The following is an 18,747-nucleotide window of genomic DNA, read 5'->3' as shown; positions in this document are numbered from 1 at the left end:
GTAGAAAATAAGAGCAAAGGAGGTTATGTTGAAATTGTACAAGACATTTACGAGCACTCGACTGGAGTACTGTATACTGTTCAGGGCAGCATTCTAAATGAAGGAAATGAATACATTGGAGGGAATGCAGAATAGATTTAGAAGGACAGTATTACAGATGAGGAACTTCAGTTATTAGAATAGATTTGAGAAGTTCAGTACTGTTTTGTTTGGAGAGAATAAGGCCAAGAGGATATCTGATGGAAGTGAGCAAAATCATGAGAGCTCTGGATAGATTAGATACGGAGAAACTGCTCCTGCTCATAAACTGATCGAGAATGAGAGGGCAAAGATTTAAAATGATTTGTAAATGTTGCCAATGTGGTGAGACTTAAAAAAGCGCCTTCACATAATAAATGCTTTGCATCTAGAATGCACCGTAGAAATGTGATCGAGACAGCATCAACTGAGGCATCAAGAGAGCATTCAATGACTATTTGATTGGAAACAATGTTCAAAGTTTGGAGAAAAGACAGACAAATGGCACTAAGTCATAATGCTTGGACAGCTGGTGCAGACACGATGGTCCAGATGGTCTCCTCTGCACCATAACAATTACATGATTCTGTGATGTGGAAGGTGACCGCATCGTTTTGAGTGATGTTGTCATGGAACAAAACCTGAATGAATAAGATCAGGGAGCCAAATTAGAACTTTGAGGTGTCTGCAGATGATAGTCCAAGATTGTTACATTTATGAGTGGAAATTAGGGAAGTCAGATCCATAGAGCACCAGGTAAGAGAAATATTGCAGGAGGACACTTGTATTGACTGTGTCACAGTGAAAAATATCAGGAGAACAAAAATAAATAATGCACAAGAATACACAGGGTAATCATTTAACTGAAGTGCATTATTGTCTAATCATATTTCCCATTATTTTCTGCCACATTCTTATCTTTTAAATTCTTTCATCAACCTTTTGAACTTTCTTTTTTTATACATTCATTTTCCCTCCTGTAGGCAATTACCATTTGCACAGCTCCTCTATTCTGCCCTGAACCTTAACCTTTGAACGCAGCTACATGCTGAAATGCCCCTGATCTACCTCACTAATGAGTAAGAAAAAGAACTGAGTTGGAGAATTTAAATGTGAAAAATGACATATATTTATAAATTTTTTTTAGCACATCTCAAAGCACTTTACAAACAATTTTACTTTGATTCTGAACTTTTATGTAGGGTTCATAAATATTAAAATATTGAAACAAAGTTGATTCAGAGGAAAGCACAAAAACAGGTAAGGTTGTAAATCGTCAGAAAAAACAAAAACAAATAAAATGTAAAATGTGAGAAGACAAAAAAAAGTATCAATAAATAAAGTGAAACATAGAAATATACAAAGAAGTGAAAAAGAAAATGACAACACGATACAGAGATACTAACTATTTTTTCTTGGCCTCAAGGAAAACGGTTTAATGATGAATGACTGAGGCATTTGGCCAACTTTATTAGGGAGAACTGCTGAGGGAGTTGGCAGTCCAGTTTCTGGAGGCAGTCAGTAAGGAGCCTTTTCACTTAACAATACACTAAGTTCGACATTAAATGCTAAAGGCCTTAACGTCTCTAGGCCTTTTTTAAAACAAGATCGGCAGAATTTTAAGACTGCCTGAACTTTGAGGCATCCTCACACCATCTTAACTCTGTCAGCAGCATTCAGCTCACTCAACAGGCTGTCAAAAATCCAATTTTGCAAGCTCTCTCATTGGGCCTGCCACTGTTAATTAGAGAGTGAACCAGGAGGTGATAAATAAGCAGGCCACCAGAGGTAAAGTTGCTCCAGTATGCGTGTTGTGACCATGCACAGGCTTGAGATCCACAAATGGTTCTTGTCAGGGTTCTGGCAATGGAAAATTCAGCCGAAACTGGGGATGGAATTTAATGTTTGCAATAGAGCTTTCACCAGCTGGTTAGATAAGTGGCAAAATCCCCACCTCACCTACATTAGGAGAACGACTCAATTGGCTACCAATGGACCTTGTTTGGTAAGGACTTCAGCATCAGGAAAGAGGCCCCTGGAAGTTGCTGACTGGCCACCCGGAACAGTAGTACCTGCTGACAAGGCACCAGCATTTGAAGATCATTGAGGGAGGCTCTTGCTCTGCAATGGTAGCGCCCCTATCTCTGATTCCACAAGGTCCAGGTTCAGATTCCACCTGCTGCAGAAGTGTGTAATAACATCCAAGATTGCAGAGGGACCTCAGGTCAAGTTGAGTTAGGTGGATTAGAGTTCCAGGCTGGGGCTCACACAAGTGATGGGAAAAGGGTTCAGAGTTAAGGACAGGCAGGTAGATTTCAGAAGAACCCCTACTTTCCAAAGCTGACCCCTTTGACAGGCATATATTCCTACTAGAATGAAAACTCTAAGTGGAAGACCCACCATCAATGGTTAATGAAAGAAGTTAGGGACAACATAAAACTTAAGCAAAAAACATATGATTGCAAAAAGATGAATGGCAGGTCTGACGATTAAGCAGAATGTAAAGAATAGTAACTGATTCATCATGAGAAGTAAATTATATGAGGAAACTGACAAAAGATGTAAAGATGGCCAGCAATAATTTCTGAAGTTATTTAAAATGAAAAGAATAAGTAAAGTGAATGTTCTGAAGAAAGGTCACTGAACTTGAAACATTGACTCTACTTTCTCTCCACTGATGATGCCAGACCTGCTGAGTTCTCCAGCAATTTCTGTTTTTGTTTAAGTGAAAAGTGTTGGTTCTGCTGAGGGTGAGAACAGGGGATTTATAGTAGATAATTGGGGATTAGCAGGTGGAACGAACAAATATTTTGCTTTGTCTAAATGATAAAAAAATTCCAGTTATAGCTGTAAATTAGGCAGTGGAAGGAAGGGAGGAATCACTAGGGAAGTGATACAGAAAAAACCTGATGGAGCTGTGAGCTGACAAGTCACTGGGTCCAGATGGACCTCACTGTAGAGTTTTAAAAGAAGTAGCCAATGAGGTAGTCGATGCATTGGTGTTAATGCTCCGAAGTTCCCTTGACTCAGGAAATGTTCCATTAGACTATAAAGTATCAAATAAAATTCCTTTATTCAAGAATGGAGAGAGACAGAAACAAAATACTATCGGCCATTTAGCTTGATATCTGTCATGGAGTATGTGTCAGAATCAATGTAGAGGTTATTGATAGACAAACAGGAGGCTGGAAGCACACAGTAGGCCAGGCAGCATCTGGAGGAAAGGAGCAGTCAACGTTTTGGGTATTACTCTTCTTCAGGACTAGATATGGGTTAAGGGGAGCTGCAGGTAAAGGCAGGGGAAGGGGTGGAGATGTAATGATGGTGATAGGCGGACACTGGAGGTAGGTTCATTGATGGGCTCTCCTGCATTTCCTCCAACTTCGTCTATTGCACCTGGTGCTCCCAATGTGGTCTTCTCCACGTCGGTGAGACAACACAGACAAGGTGACTGTTTTACTAAGCATCTCCACCTGGTCAGTGATGGCCAACTTGTAACCCCCTTGTAACCACCTATTTCAACTCCCTGTCCCACTCCCCCTCTAACATGTTCATCCTCAGCCTCTTCCAGCGTCGCAGTGACTCGGAATGCAAATTTGAAGAACAACAAAGTTACTGGAAAAGCTCAGCAGGTCTGGCAGCATCTGTGGAGGAGAAAACAGAGTTAATGTTAACAGAACTGAGGAAGGGTCACTGGACCCAAAATGTTAACTCTGTTTTCTCCTCCACAGATGCTGCCAGACCTGCTGAGCTTTTCCAGCAACTTTGTTTTTGTTCCTGATTTACAGCATCCACAGTTCTTTTGGTTTTTATTTGAAGAACAGCACCTTTTCTTCTGCCTGGGGACCCTGCAGCCTAGAAGACTCAACACTGAGGTTTCCAATTTCTAATAGCCTTGCCACCCATTCCCCACCTCCCCTTCCAGCCCCACCACCCCCCTTCCAACCACCATCTGGATTCATCCCTCCCATCAACCATCTAAGTCATACCTACCACCAGTGTCCGCCTATCACCACTATTCCACCTCCACCCCTCCCTTCCTCTTTATCTACAGTTCCGCCTAACCCTATATCCAGTCCTGATATGTTGACTGCTCCTTTCCTCCAGATGCTTCCTGGCTCTGCTGTGTTCTTCCAGCCTCCTGTTCGTCTACTTTGGATTTCAGCATCAGCAGTTTCTTTGTCTGTAATGTAGAGGTTATTGCTGGGCACTTTGAAGGCCTCAAGCCAATCAAGAAGAGTCAGCATGGTGGTGTTGTGAAAAGGACATCATGTTTAACCAATTTATTGAAGTTCTTTGAAAAATAAATGTTGCTGTTGATAAAGGGAGAGGCTGTTGTGGTACGATACTTGGACTTCCAATTGGCATTTGATAAGGTTGAACACAAAATGTTATAGTGAGACGTACAAATTTATGGCATAGGGGTTAACATATTAGTGTGGATAGAAGAATAACTGGGAAGCACAAAACAGAGTTTGCACAAATGAGTTTTTTTCCCTGATTGGCAGGATGTGACAAGTGGAGTGTTGCAGGCATCTGTGCTGGGCCTCAGCTTTTAGTAGTCTATTTCAATGACTTAGTGAAGGCACCACAGGGGAGTAAAGACACTTTAGGTACATTTGGAGATGACTCAAAGATTGTAAGAAAATATGTCAGGAAGAAGACATAAGATTGCAGATTAATATAAGTAGGTTAAGTGGGCAAAGATCTGGTGGATTAAGCAGAAAGGAGGAAATGGGAAGTTGTTCATTTTGGTAGGAAGAATAAAAAAAAGTACTACTTAAATGGAGAATGATCACAGAATTCTGAAATGCATTGTGGCCTAGGTGTTCCATTGTACGAGCTACAGAGACTTTGTATGCAGGTACAGCAAGTATTTAAGGCGGCGAATAGAATCCTATCCTTTATTACTAGATAAATTGAACATAATAAGCAAAGATGTTTTCCTTCAGTTATGTAGGGCATTAGTGAAATCACATCTCAAATATTGTGTATAGTTTTGGTCTTCTTATTTAATAATGGATTAAATGTATTAGAAACAATTCAAAGGAGATTAACCCGGAATGAGGAATAGTTGGATAGACTGGGCTTGTTTCCACTGGAATTCAGACAAGTGAGTGGTGATTGGATTAAAGTACATAAGATCCTAACTGGTCTTAACAAGGTAGATGTGAAAAGGATGTTTCTTCTTATGGGTGAGTCCAGAATTAGGTGCATTGTTTAAAAATGAGTAGCTGCCTTTTCAGGTCAGAAATGAAGAGAATTTTTAAAAAAAATCTCTGCAGGTTTGGCTAATGTTGGAACTCTGCCTCAGATGGCAATAGAGGGGGGGACATTGTATATTTTTAAGGTGGAGGTAGAAAAATTCTTGTTGGGAAGGGAAATCAAAAGTTACTAAAGGTAGATGGAATGTAGAATTTGAAATAGATCAGCTACAATTTATTGAATGGCATTGCACATTCAAGGGGCTGAATGATCTACTTCTACTTTTAATTCCTATATTTGCATTATATTTAAACATCTAATAATTTGGAACATCAGGGGAAAAATTTGTTACATAGGATTGGAATCAAGCTGAGGAAATAATTTTGTAAAAAGACTGACAGACATTCATACATACAAGTTTTTTTCTGTTATAAGTTGCACTCTATTACTTAATTTATCGAAATTATCTAATTTAAAAATTAAAATTTGTATTTTAATTTAAAAGTCACTGTTGAATTTGCAAAGTAGTTGCCAAAATTTACACTAATTTAGCATGCCTTTCGAGAAGTAATAACTGCATTTACAGTCCATGTTGCAGTTGCATGCACAACTGTATAATTACAAGGGCATATTCAGGCAAGTTACTGTGCTCAGTTGTTTTAACCAATCAGAAAGAAGAAAAAAAGACTCCTGTGGAAATGTGGGAGAAGTTGGCTTGGCTGATTCTTCTACCAAGTGACTTTATTATGACATGAGAAAACTATACTTTTGTCTTTGAACCGCTTACAATGAAACAATCCTATGACAGTTTCCCAACAAAAATGGCTAATAGACTATAAGAATTTATCACTGGTCAGAAACTAAATTTCCATGCTTTCAAGCTACAGATTGCATTAGGAATTTCAGAAACTGTTAATTCCTTCAAAGCAATATTCCACTGAACTAGCTACAGTTCATTAAATTATAAAATACAACATGGAATAAAACTAAACGTCTAAGCACGAATGAAGATGCAAAAGTATATATTAATAGGGGCACATAATTTAATTTTGTGCTTACCAAGATGAATTATATCACTTACAGAGATCAGAAAACAGTTCTCAACAAATATCAAAAATGTACTCAGAAAATAAATCTTCCTATTTTAACTTTGAAAATTCCAAACATTAACAAATTAAAATTTCTTAATTTGTAGTTATTGAGATAAAACGGCTTGTACATTATACAAGACCCTAGTTGTGTTTCTGGAAATGAGGGACTTATGTAGGGTTCTGCAAACAAAATGTAGAATTGCTAGGACATGATATAAAAATATAGAAAGATATGAGGTAGACTTCCTGGTCACTGAGTTCAGTGATTCTTGCATTTGGTTTGTCGGTGACTATGCAAATTCCATATTTTCAGGAGTTGATGACAGGAAGATATGAAGGAAGAAATTTGCATTAATATGGCACTGTTCAAAGCTGCTATCTCCAAAATTAAAATGCAAATATTTATGGGATATCATTCGAATACATTTTGAGGCTGGTTTGAAGTCCATCAAAATCTTTACTGGCAATATGCTATTATTGAAGTGTTGTTCATATTGTCAAATGAAGAAATGCATACTTAAGCTGTGCTCAGCAATATCTCAAATAACAATAAATGCCCAGGTGATCAAGTTCAATGGTGTGGGCTAGAGATAAACTTTGACCAGACCACTGGAAAGACCTGCTGCTCTTCTTTGTAAAATTTCCGTTTTTTCAAAATAAATAGAAAAGCTTGGCTTAATGTCGCCTCTAAAAATGATGATTAATTTGGACTTCACCTGATACAACTTTCCTTCTCAGCTCATCCAGAAATAACTGATGCTCACAAGATACAAAACAAAAGTGTTCTATTTCCCAACTCCAAATTATCTCATACTGAATAGCCCAAATAAGTTGTTAAACAAGCCCAAAGATTTGTTTAATGTATTTTATTATTTGCAGTTTCAAATTATACAAAATAGCTTTTTTAAAGCATCGCCAGAAATGGAAGTGTAAACTGTAGCATAATTTTATGTTTGGAAGGTGTATGCATTCCAGCTGAATTACTTCCAGTTATGCATTGGCCGTAGCAGGCACACATCATGACCTGGAGGCATCAAAGGACACCTGGACAGCCCATTTGTTACTCTACAAGCCAACATCACAAACATAAGAGGCCTCCATGCTGTTCCCTAAGCCCATGCTGAGTTACTAGAGAAAATTTCCTTTAATGACAGGTGGGCAGGGTTGGATTTATTACATGTTGTAACTTAGTCTGCTATTCTAAATAAACTACAATTTTTACAGGCCTTACTAAAAGTAAATAATTAGTTCATTCAGATTACAAAAGAGATTTAGCTTCTCGCAAGCTTTTCTAATATCATGTTGAGAAGTAGTGAAATAATTTGTGGGTAACAAAGGACTGTTTTTAATTCATTCACAGATTATTGAAGTTGGCTATTAGTCTGCATATTTTCCAGTTAAATTCTACATTGAATGAATTTAATTGAGAAATCTTTATTAGAGAGTAGTGTTTAATGCAAAAACATGTCAAAAAATAGCTACTTCAGTGCTCAGTTTGCTAGTAAATCAATGCTGGAATCAATTAAAAACTCATAGATCATTATTGAGAATATTTTGATACTTGCAAACAGAATTAAAATCTCACAAAAGATGGACTTGGATGAATCAACAAGAGCACACAGAATTATTTTAAAATATCAAATACAGAGCACTTCACATAAATAGATTTCAGTGAATAGTTTTTGACCCCCTTTATAGAAAAAAATAACAATGACTAATGAACTGTTTCAAGGAGGTTATTTGATTCTTATTTTTAAAACCATAGCATTGTTTATTCCAACATATTGCTGACAAAACCAGACTCTGAAAAATTGACTTGTCAGATTTTACTGACAGATATAAAATCATTAAATTACCTACAGAATCCATGTTTAGCTATGAGTAAAGGATCCTCTTGGAATAGGATGGGAAGGATTCAATGTATCATCTTCCTCAGCGACAGGCTCAATAGATGACAGTGATTTGTAATATTCATCCTCAATGTCCAGCACTTTGATTTGACTGTGATAAAGTAGAAGTGGTTGACTTATCAGCACGCATAACAAAGCTTTTCGCAAAAAGAGCGATCTGTTAACATGTCAATCACAATACTTTAACTAAAATAAATGGTTTGTTTTACTGAGAATCATTAATTTATTTTTTGAAGTATAAAGACGCAACAATCTATAACACAATAGTTTGTTTTTATTTGCAGTTGGAAAAAACTAAGTATCTGTTTACCCAAGTTTTCTTGGCTTTCTTTTACTCCCTTGGTACTCTAGGATTCCCTGTGGAGAAGGCCAAGAACACACAGTCAACAGCAGAGCAGCAAGTCGTTAATTTTTAATTCAAAGTGATTTTGTGTTGAATGCAAGCAGATGCTGATAATATCAGAAGTCACAGCATAATTTTTTTGATCAAAGAGCTCAAGTGAGCCTGATGAAGCATGCATCATGCTTGGCTTTGATAAACCACATCAATTATTCACCGTGACGGCAGACATCCTGACATGAAAGCAACAGATAAAGAGCATAAGCACATGTTCACGAAGACAGACAGAAGAAGAGCATGGGGGTGGGGCTGGAGTGGTTGGGGCAGGTATTTATAATGGTATTATCATCTGGACCCAAAGTCAGCAAAAGAGCTTTATTGCTACTTTGAACTCACATTTAACTGGTTATAATACAGGCTGTCCTCAGGGCTGCTCAGTATTTTGGGCTGCTGCATTCGTCGACGAGGTGTTCTCAGCTGTCTTTTTTCTGTTTCCTTTCCTGATTCTAAACATTAAACCATATTGTTAACCATTCAATAACCCAGAGCCACGTCCACTTGTCGTCTATTAATTTCTTCATATATTTTCCTGTCTTCCACAACGCATGATTCATTTATATCCCCAGTGTTAACACTTGCATTGCTAAGCCAAGTACAACAACATAGGTTCTAAGAACAATTATTTAATTATTTCATGCACGAAGCTGAATATTTTCCTTATTTCTATTTGATTACAGCTCCTTGCAGGTTTTTATCTCCTAGTTTCCACAAACTATTTTTGTGTTATTTTGTTTGAAGCTTTGTCACCCTCCACAATTCCTTACCAGCTGTATACAGATCTCTCCAATCAGCTGTTTTTAGTGCATACAAAAATTAACTTGAATACTGAGTTTACTCCCTCCACTTGGGAAATGTCACCCTCTCATACATGTAGCCGACACTTGACAGAGCAACAGTAAAGTGAACACCCTGGCACCAGAGCTGGTTCCGAATAATACAGGACACCAAACCAAAGCAGGCAATGTCCCGGGTGACATTCATGTCACAAGTGAAAACAGGCATGTTTTATGACAAGTGTAGACCACATGGCTTAGCCCACCCACATCAGAATCAAAGTAGTATTGTTCTAGATAGTCTGTACATACCTCGCAAGTCAATCGTGGTACGATTCAAAAAATGACCAGCAAGTTCTCCTGTGTCCAAGCCAATATTTATCTCTCAACCAACAGCACTAAAACAGATTAGCTGGTCATTGTTGCAACTATCATCTATAGAGTGACTATTGCATTTCTCTGGGCTACAACTATATTTCAAAAATAATTCATGGAAAACAAACACTTTTCACTCAAAGGTGTTAAAGAATTCCTATTCCTTTCTTTTTCTCTCTCATATATGAGTGGCACTCATAATTGTATCCTGAACACAATTGCATAATGTCCGGGTGAATCACTTTATTAAGGAGCAAAGCCACAGGGATCAGAACTCACTGTAGCAGGTAGCTGTGTAAATGGATGTCACTGTAAATTTCAAAAACAAATCACCAATCTTGTAAGATAAGTAAGTAGTGGTAATGTCACAGGACTAGTAATCCAGAACCCCAGACTAATGTTCATCGGTCATGGGCTCGAATCTCACCATTGTAGATTATGAAATTTTAATTCAGTGAAGAAGTCTGGAATTATAAAACTTAGTGTTGGTTGCCATCAAAAAGGCCATCTAGCTCATCATATCTTTAGGGAAGGAAATCTGCCATCTTTAACTGGTCTGGCCTACATCTGACTCTAGATGCACAGCAGTGTGGTTGGCACTTAACAGCACTCTAGGCAATTAGGGACAGGCTATAAATGCTGACATAGCCTGTAATGCTCACATCGCACGAACAAACACATTTTTAAAAGGTGAATCCTCATGATTGCTCATCATGTTGTGTGGTAGGTTTTCTGCCACCACCTGCTTTGCCAGTAGGGATATAGCTGGCCTGATTAGAAAACCAATTGGTAGTCTAACAAGAAAAGGCTCTTGTATTAAATATGATGTAACTTATTGCATGCTAGCAACTAAGTACAAGTTACATTAATATGATAGACATTGTTACAGAGATAGAGGAACACTCAGATGGCAAATCTTTCTTCTTTGAGATGCTGAGCTGTTTTCTTCCAAAGTACACATAACATGATGTAATTGGCAGTGCTTAATGTATTACTCTATATTAATCTTTCCTAACCTTTACACCTATCTTCCCAAAGCATTTTATTTACAATCAATTTCATTCATTTGATGTATAATTACATTTACCACTATCTCTCCCATCTCTCTATGGGTCTATAATTCTACAAGAATAGGAACACTGGAAGATTCACCGTTCCTTAGAACATGTGTTCTTTCAAAGTGGAAGAGTGGTCAGTATCTGATTTAAAGACTTTTTACTTTGTTTATGTCCTTAACAGTGTGCGGTTCATAATTCCATTTAAATTGGAGAACCACTTGCCTCTTGGATTTTTTTTTCGCTGAGGACATCTTTCTCGCTGAACCAGACAATTGCTCCTTTGTAATACGTGGACAACCTTAAATCTCATGAATTTACTTTATGTAAGGTGGCTACTCCATTGAGACAGGTATATCTCTTTTTGCAGTATCCAGGATCTCTGAGCAAGGCAACTTCTTCACTGTGTGCTGAATCTGTCGACATTCGTCATCTCATTTCAAGGGGAGTTGGAGTTATATGCACCACAGCTTCAACCGGTTAGTAAATCTGTGCTGAAGCATTTGGACTCTTCATGCTCAATGTACCTTCAGCAATTGTAGTATTACAGTCATAGATGTGTACAGCACAGAAACAGATCCTTTAGTCCAACTCGTCCATGTCGAGTAAATTAATCTAGTACCATTTGTAAGCATTTGACCCATAATCCCTTCTTCTTACTTATATACCCATCCAGATGTCTTTTAAATATTGTAATTGTACCAGCTTCCCCCACATTTTGTGGCAGTTTATTCTATATACACACCAGCCCCTGCATGTGAAAGTTGCCCCAATGTCCATTTTAAATCTTTCCCCTCTCACCACAAACCTATGCCCTCTAGTTTTGGACTCCCCTACCTGGAGAAAGAAACCTTGACTACTAACACTATCTATGCCCCTCATGATTTTATAAACCGCTATGAGATCAGCTACTGACGCTCTCGAGAAATTAGCCCCAGCTTAGTCAGCCTCTGCCTATCGTTCAAACCCTCCAACCCTGGCAACATTCTTGTAAATCTTTTCTGAACCCTTTCAAATTTAACAACACTCTTCCCATAGCAAGGAGACCAGAACAGAGCACTGTATTCCAAAAGCGGCCTAAACAATGTCCTCTATTGGCAAAACCAAAATGCTAACATTCTCAACCATAATATAACAGGGTTGTTTCCTGCTTGTCAAAATTTCAGTTACTGATACTGAGTATTCCTCCTGAAAGGATAAATAAATTAAATGGTCGGCTTGAACTTGTGCATCCTCAGTATGTAATGTCAGAATTCAATCTGTCATTACAATTTTTTGATCAAGGCGTATTGCACTTTGAGATACACCGTTAAATATTTTTGATTTAACTCAAGTTATTTGGCTGCTTGTGTTTCCTTGTAACATACTAACGTAAGGACATACAAATTCGGAGCAGAAATAGGCCATCTGGCCCCTCAAGCCTGTTTCACCATACAAAAGGATCACGACTGATCTGATTATGACTTGAATTTCGTACCCATCTATCCCTGGTATCCATTGATTCCCTTGACTCTCAGAATTTATCCACCCCGTCTTACAAATATGCAAGGATCGCACCTCCATTTCCTTTCAAGTCAGAGCATTCCAAAGTTGCACAACTCTCTGAGATCTTCAAGGTCCATGAAGATCAGATGTCACCAAGCTCTGATCCTACACTTAAATGATCCCCAATGTATCCTATTGTAAGGTAACATTATAAAGGAAGACACATCATTTGTGGCTAATTAAAGAAGTTGTTGAAAGCTTAAGGAAAAGGCATATAACTGTGCAAAAGCAAGTGGCAGTTAAGACCGTTTGTCAGAATATGAAAAATAGCAGGGAATGACTAAAATGTTTATCAGGAGGAAGAGGTTATATGAGGAGAATGATGGCATGCTAGCTATATTTACACACATTTCACTAGGATTGGTAGGAGAACATGTTGTAAAGAAGACATAAGGAAGATGCAGATGGGTACAGATTGTTTGAATTCATGTAGAAAATTTGGCAGCAGGAGTATAACACGGGGAAATCTAAAGTTGTTCACTTTGGCAGGAAGAATAAAAAAGAGAAGCATTACTTATAAGAGATCAACTACAGAATTCTGAGGCACAGAATCAAAAATGTTAGAATGCAAGTATAGCAGATAAACAAAAATGCTAAGGGACATGATCCCTAATTATTAGAGTGATAGAACATAAAATTAAGGGAAATAGGCTTCTGTTATACAGTGGATTGGTGAGACTACATCTTGAATACTGTGTATAGTTTTGGACTCCTTATTTAAGGAGGGATGTAAACACATCAGAGGTGGTTCACAGAGGTTTTACTCGATTCATACCTGAAATAAACAGGTTTTCATATGAGGATAGGTTGGGCAAGCTGTGCTTGCTTCCACTGGAATTTAGAAAAGTAAAAGAGTTTTGTGGATCAATCCAGGACTGGAGGGACCTGTTTTAAAATTAGGGGTCACTCATGTAGGCCAGATATGAGGAGAATTCTTTTTCTGTTGGAGGGTTGTGCAATATACAATATATAATACAATACGACACAGGCTCTTTGGCCCACCTATCCTATGCCAATTCCTATTCCTTATTTAGACCTGCTACTCATTGCCCATATGTGGTTTCTATCCCCCTGTTTGCCTCCCATTGATGTGTCTATCATGAAACACCTTAAAATCTGCTAATGTGTCTGTTTCCATCACCTCCACAGGCAGTGTATTCCAGGCTCCAATCACCCTCTGTGTGAAAAATCTTCTCCACAATTCTCCCCTAAACTGTCCCTCTTAACTTGAACCTGTGCACTCTTGTGGTTGAACTTTCCACCTGGGAAAAAGCCTCTGACTATCCACCCTATCTATGCCTCTCATTATTTTGTAGACCTCTATGAGATCACTCCTCAGCCTCTGTCTTTCCAGTGGAAACAATCCAAGTTTCTCCAGCCTCTCCTCATAAGTAAAAACTTTGCAGACCAGGCAATATCCTGATATACCTTCCCTACATCCTCTCCAAAGCATTCACAGTCTTCAGGCAGTGTGGCAACCAAAACTGCACACAATATTCCCAATGTGGCCTAACTAAAGATTTATAGAGCTGTAACATAACTTGCCAACTTTTATGTCCATTGCCTGGCCGATGAAGGCAAGCATGCTGTCTGCCTTCTTGACTACCTTATCCATCTCTGTTGCCACTTTCAGGGATCTGTGGACCTGTGCGTCCAGATCCCTCTTATGTCAATACTGCCAAGGGTTCTTCCATTTATTGTATAATTTGCAACTGAATTTTATCTTCCAAAATACATCACTTCGGATTTGTCTCGATTAAACTCCATCTGCCATTTCTCTGCCCAAATCTGCAATCTATGTCCTGCTATATCCCTTGAGAATCTTCTTACTCTCTGCAACTCTGCCAATTATGGCATAAATTGTAAACTTACTCATCAGACCACCTTCATTTTCCTCCATTTATATATATTACAAACAACAAATCTGATCAAAACTGGTCCCTGTGGAATACCACTTGTTACTGATCTCCATTCTGAAGAGCACTGTTCCACCACTACTCTCTGTCTTCTATGAACAAGCCAGTTTTGCACCCATTTTGGTAGTCTTTGCCTCAGAGAATGGTGGAGATGTGGTTAGAATTTAGAACGCGATTAGATTTTGTTGTCATGTGTACTCAAGTACTGGGATACAGAAGTATATTGAACAGTTGCCATTCCCGGCACCATCTTAGGTACAGAAGCACCTAGGTACAAAATCTTCGAAAAAAAGTAGTAAAGAAATAAGTTAAATGTTCAACATTACAGACCTTCTTGGCTGCTTAGCCATGGGCCCGATCTAGGCTCTTCTGCCCTAATGCAGAGACCAACACCAGCAGGAAGCAGTCAGACAGCTGGAGTCACTGCTCTTTGGCATCATCTTCCCTCTACTGATGACGTTGCTGCCATGAGTCTGCACTGGGCCAATCTCGGCAACGCAGCCACTGCTGAAGCTGCCAGGCATTGGGCCCAAACATGCCTCTCCCCCGCTACTACTGGGAACACATTCTTGCCTCTCTCCTCCACTGACTCTGCTGGGAGCACAAACTCGACTCCCACTGCTGCCACCTGTAGGAAGAAGCCTCATATCAGATGCGCTAAAGCTGCTTAGCTCTCCACAAAAAAAGTAGGTTAAAGCAAGTAAAAAGCTTAGAAAAAAAAAATGAAAAAGTGAAAAGAGTAGATGAGCTCCAGGCAGGAGCCTGCATGTTGCGCTGCTTCTCTGCTGCCATCTTGAACCGGAAGTTATTAAATACTTTTAAGACATAGGGTGGATAGATCCTTGCTAGGCAGGAAAATCAAGATTACTCGGGTAGAGGCAATATGGAATTTAAAAAAAACCCAAATCAACTATGATCTTAGTGAATGGCAGAGGATGCTCAAAGGGTCAATTGGTTACTTCTGCTCCTATTTTGTACTATATAATGCACATAGGGAAGCTTTTTAAACAGTTGTTCAGAATAAAATTAGTAGTCACATGGAAAGAGATTGGTTGATTAGGTAGTACCAACATGAATTTTTGAAGGGGAAGTCATGTTCAACTGACTGTCTGGAGATTTTTGAAGAGATAACAGAAAGGGTCAATGAGGGTTATGCTGTTGATACGGCAAATAGTGGCTTCTTGCAGGTGTTCAACATTGTAACACAACAGACTTATGAAAAAAACTACAGCTAATGGAATAAAATGGTCAGGACCAACATGGATACAAAACTGCCTGATTGATAGAAAAGAGACAGCAATGGTCAATGAATATTTTTCTGGCTGGAGGAAGGTTTGTTGTGGAATTCCCTAGTGTTCAGTATTGAGACTCCTGCTTTTCCTGATATATATTAGTGATCCATTTTTGGCATGATCCAGACAATTTCAAAGTTTGAGGCTGATAAAAAAATCTTGAAAGCATTGTAAACTGACAAGGAAAGCACAGAACTCAAAACAACATTGACAAAATGGTAGACTGAACAGATACTTGGCAAATAAAGTTCAATGGAGAAAGTATAAAGTCATGCTTTTTGGTATGAAGAAAATGGACAGACAAGAAAAAGTAAAAGATACAATTCTAAAAGGAATGCAGGAGCAGAGGGACCTTGATGTACAAATGCACAGATCATTGAAAGTAGCGAGATAGGTGGACAGAGCAGTAAGTAATGCAGACAGTGTCCTGGACTCTATTAATAGGAGCATGAGATGCAAGAGTGAGGAGGTGATGCGGAGCTACTTTAAGACATCTATTAGATCTCAGCTGGAGTACTGGCTAGAGTTCTAGGTACCACACAATAGAAGGATGTGAACGCTTTGGAAAGAATGCGGAGAGATTTACAATAATGGTTCCACGGATGAGAAGTTTCAGCTGTGAGGATGGATTGGAGAGGTTGGGACCATGCTCCTTGGAGAGAGGGGATTGGAAAGAAGTTTTCAAAATCATGAGGGACGATAGAGTAGATAGGGAGAAACTGTTCCTTTTCATAAAAGTATTGTGAATGGAAAGGCACAGATTTAAAGTGATTTACAAAAGAAACATCTATGATATTAGAAAAATTATTTTCATGTAACAATCACGTAGTCTGGTATGTACTGACTGGTAGCATGATGGAGTCAGGTTCATAGCAGGGGGATGGGAACCTGAATTGTAGCTGCAGTGTTCAGGAGGTTGAGAGCAGTGAAGGCATAAATAAGGTTCCAAGGTCACTGGAGTGTACCGGCAGGCAGGAAGGTGGTTTGAACTGTGTCTACTTCAATGCCAGGAGCATCTGGAATAAGGTGGGTGTACTTTCAGCATGGATTGGTACCTGGGACTTCAATGTTGTGGCTATCTCGGAGACATGGATAGAGCAGAGACAGGAATGGTTGTTGCAGGTTCTGGGGTTTAGATGTTTCAGTAAGATCAGGGAAGGTGGTAAAAGAGGGGGAGGTGTGGCATTATTAGTCAAGGACAATATTACATTGGCAGAAAGGATGTTTGATGAGGACTTGTCTGTTGAGGTAGTATGGGCTGAGGTTAGAAACAGGAAAGGAGAGGTCACCCTGTTGGGAGTTTTCAATAGGAAAGTTCCAGAGATGTAGAGGAAAGGATTGTCAAGATGATTCTGGATAGGAGCAAAAGTAACATGGTGGTTGTTATGGGGGACTTTAACGTTCCAAATATTGACTGGAAATGCCATAGGTCGAATACATTAGATAGGTCAATTTTTGTCCAATGTGTGCAGGGGGGTTTCCTGACACAGTATGTAGATAGGCCAACAAGAGGCGTGGCCACATTGGATTTGGTTCTAGGTAATGAACCAGGCCAGGTGTTAGATTTGGAGGTAGGTGTGCACTTCGGTGATAGTGACCACAATTCGGTTACGTTTACTTTAGCGATAGAAAGGGATAGGTATATACCACAGGGCAAGTGTTATAGCTGGGGGAAAGGCAATTATAAGGCGATTAGGCAAGATTTAGGATGCATAGGATGGAGAAGGAAGCTGCAGGGGTTGGGCACAATTGAAATGTGGAGCTTGTTCAAGGAACACCTAATGCGTGTCGTTGATAAGCAGGGAAGAAGTGGTCAAGCAAGGGAACCATGGTTTACTAAAGAAGTTGAAGCTCTTGTCAAGAGGAAGAGGGAGGCTTCTATAAAGATGAGGCGTGAAGGCTCAGTTAGGACACTTGAGAATTACAAGTTAGCCAGGAGGGACCTGAAGAGAGAACTAAGAAGAGCCAGGAGGGGACATGAGAAATCTTTGGCATGTAGGATAAAGGAACACCCCAAAGCTTTCTGTAGGTATGTCAGGAACAAAAGAAAGATCAGAGTAAGATTAGGGCCAGTCAAGGGCAGTAGTGGGAAGTTGTGCGTGGAGTCCGAAGAGATAGGAGAGGCGCTAAATGAATATTTTTTGTCAGTATTCACACAGGAAAAAGACAATGTTGTCAAGGAGAATACTGAGATACAGGCTGTTACACTAGACGGGATGGAGGTTCACAAGGAGGAGGTGTTAGCAATTCTGGAAGGTGTGAAAATAGATAAGTCCCCTGGGACGGATGGAAAGCTAGGGAGGAGATTACAGAGCCTTTGGCTTTGATATTTATGTTGTCATTATATTCAGGAATAGTGCCATAAGGCTGGAGGATAACAAATGTTCAAGAAGGGGAGGAGGGACAATCCTGGTAATTACTGACCATTGAGCCTTAACTTTGGTTATGGGTAAAGTGTTGGAAATGATTAGAAGAGATAGGATTTATAATCATCTAGAAAGAAATAGCTTGATTAGGGATAGTCAACACAGTTTTGTGAAGGGTAGGTCGTGCCTCACAAACCTTATTGAGTTCTTTGAGAAGGTGACTAAACCGGTGGATGAGGGTAAAGCAGTTGATGTGGTGTATATGGATTTCAGTAAAGTGTTTAATAAGGTTCCCCACGGTATGCTATTGCATAAAATATGGGGTCATGGGATTGAGGGTGATTTCACGGTTTGGATCAAAAATTGGCCAGTTGGAAGAAGACAGAGGGTGGTGGTTGATGGAAAATGTCCATCCTGGAGTTCAGTTACTAGTGGTGTACCGCAAGGATCTGTTTTGGGGCCACTGCTGTTTGTCATTTTTATAAATGACCTGGATGAGAGCGTAGAAGGATGGGTTAGTAACTTTGCAGAAGACACTAAAATCGGTGGAGTTGTAGATAGTGCGCAAGGATGTTGCAGGTTACAAAGGGACATAGATAAGCTGCAGAGATGGGCTGAGAGGTAGTAAATGGAGTTTAACGTGGAAAAGTGTGAGATAATTCATTTTGGTAGGAGTAACAGGAATACAGAATACTGGGCTAATGGTAAGATTCTGGGTCGTGTGGATGAGCAGAGAGATCTCTGTGTCCATGTGCATAGATCCCTGAAAGTTACCACCCAGGTTGATAGGGTTGTTAAGAA

General features: G+C 39.3%; 1 protein-coding gene across 9 annotated transcripts in view; it reads right to left on the bottom strand.

Annotated features, from left to right (window-relative positions):
• The window catches only part of myo3b (myosin IIIB), a 583,195-nt gene that overhangs the window by 34,519 nt on the left and 529,929 nt on the right, over positions 1-18,747 (bottom strand). For 7 of the 9 annotated variants that reach the window (XM_059647251.1, XM_059647253.1, XM_059647249.1 and 4 more), the window contains 3 exons: positions 8,961-9,070; positions 8,535-8,581; positions 8,171-8,315 (listed from right to left, as the gene is read on the bottom strand). The exons of 1 other annotated variant lie outside the window; for it this stretch is intronic. In XM_059647251.1, coding sequence (XP_059503234.1) covers positions 8,186-8,315; positions 8,535-8,581; positions 8,961-9,070 — 287 coding nt within the window. In that variant the 3' untranslated portion in view covers positions 8,171-8,185. The remainder of the gene's footprint in view (positions 1-8,170; positions 8,316-8,534; positions 8,582-8,960; positions 9,071-18,747) is intronic. One more of the 9 variants, XM_059647246.1, reaches the window with a different exon arrangement.

The sequence above is a fragment of the Stegostoma tigrinum genome, chromosome 7, assembly GCF_030684315.1.
Source record: "Stegostoma tigrinum isolate sSteTig4 chromosome 7, sSteTig4.hap1, whole genome shotgun sequence".
Lineage (NCBI taxonomy): Eukaryota > Metazoa > Chordata > Chondrichthyes > Orectolobiformes > Stegostomatidae > Stegostoma > Stegostoma tigrinum.
The sequence above is the reverse complement of the archived record's forward strand: the minus strand, read 5'-3'. Positions and strand labels throughout refer to the sequence as shown.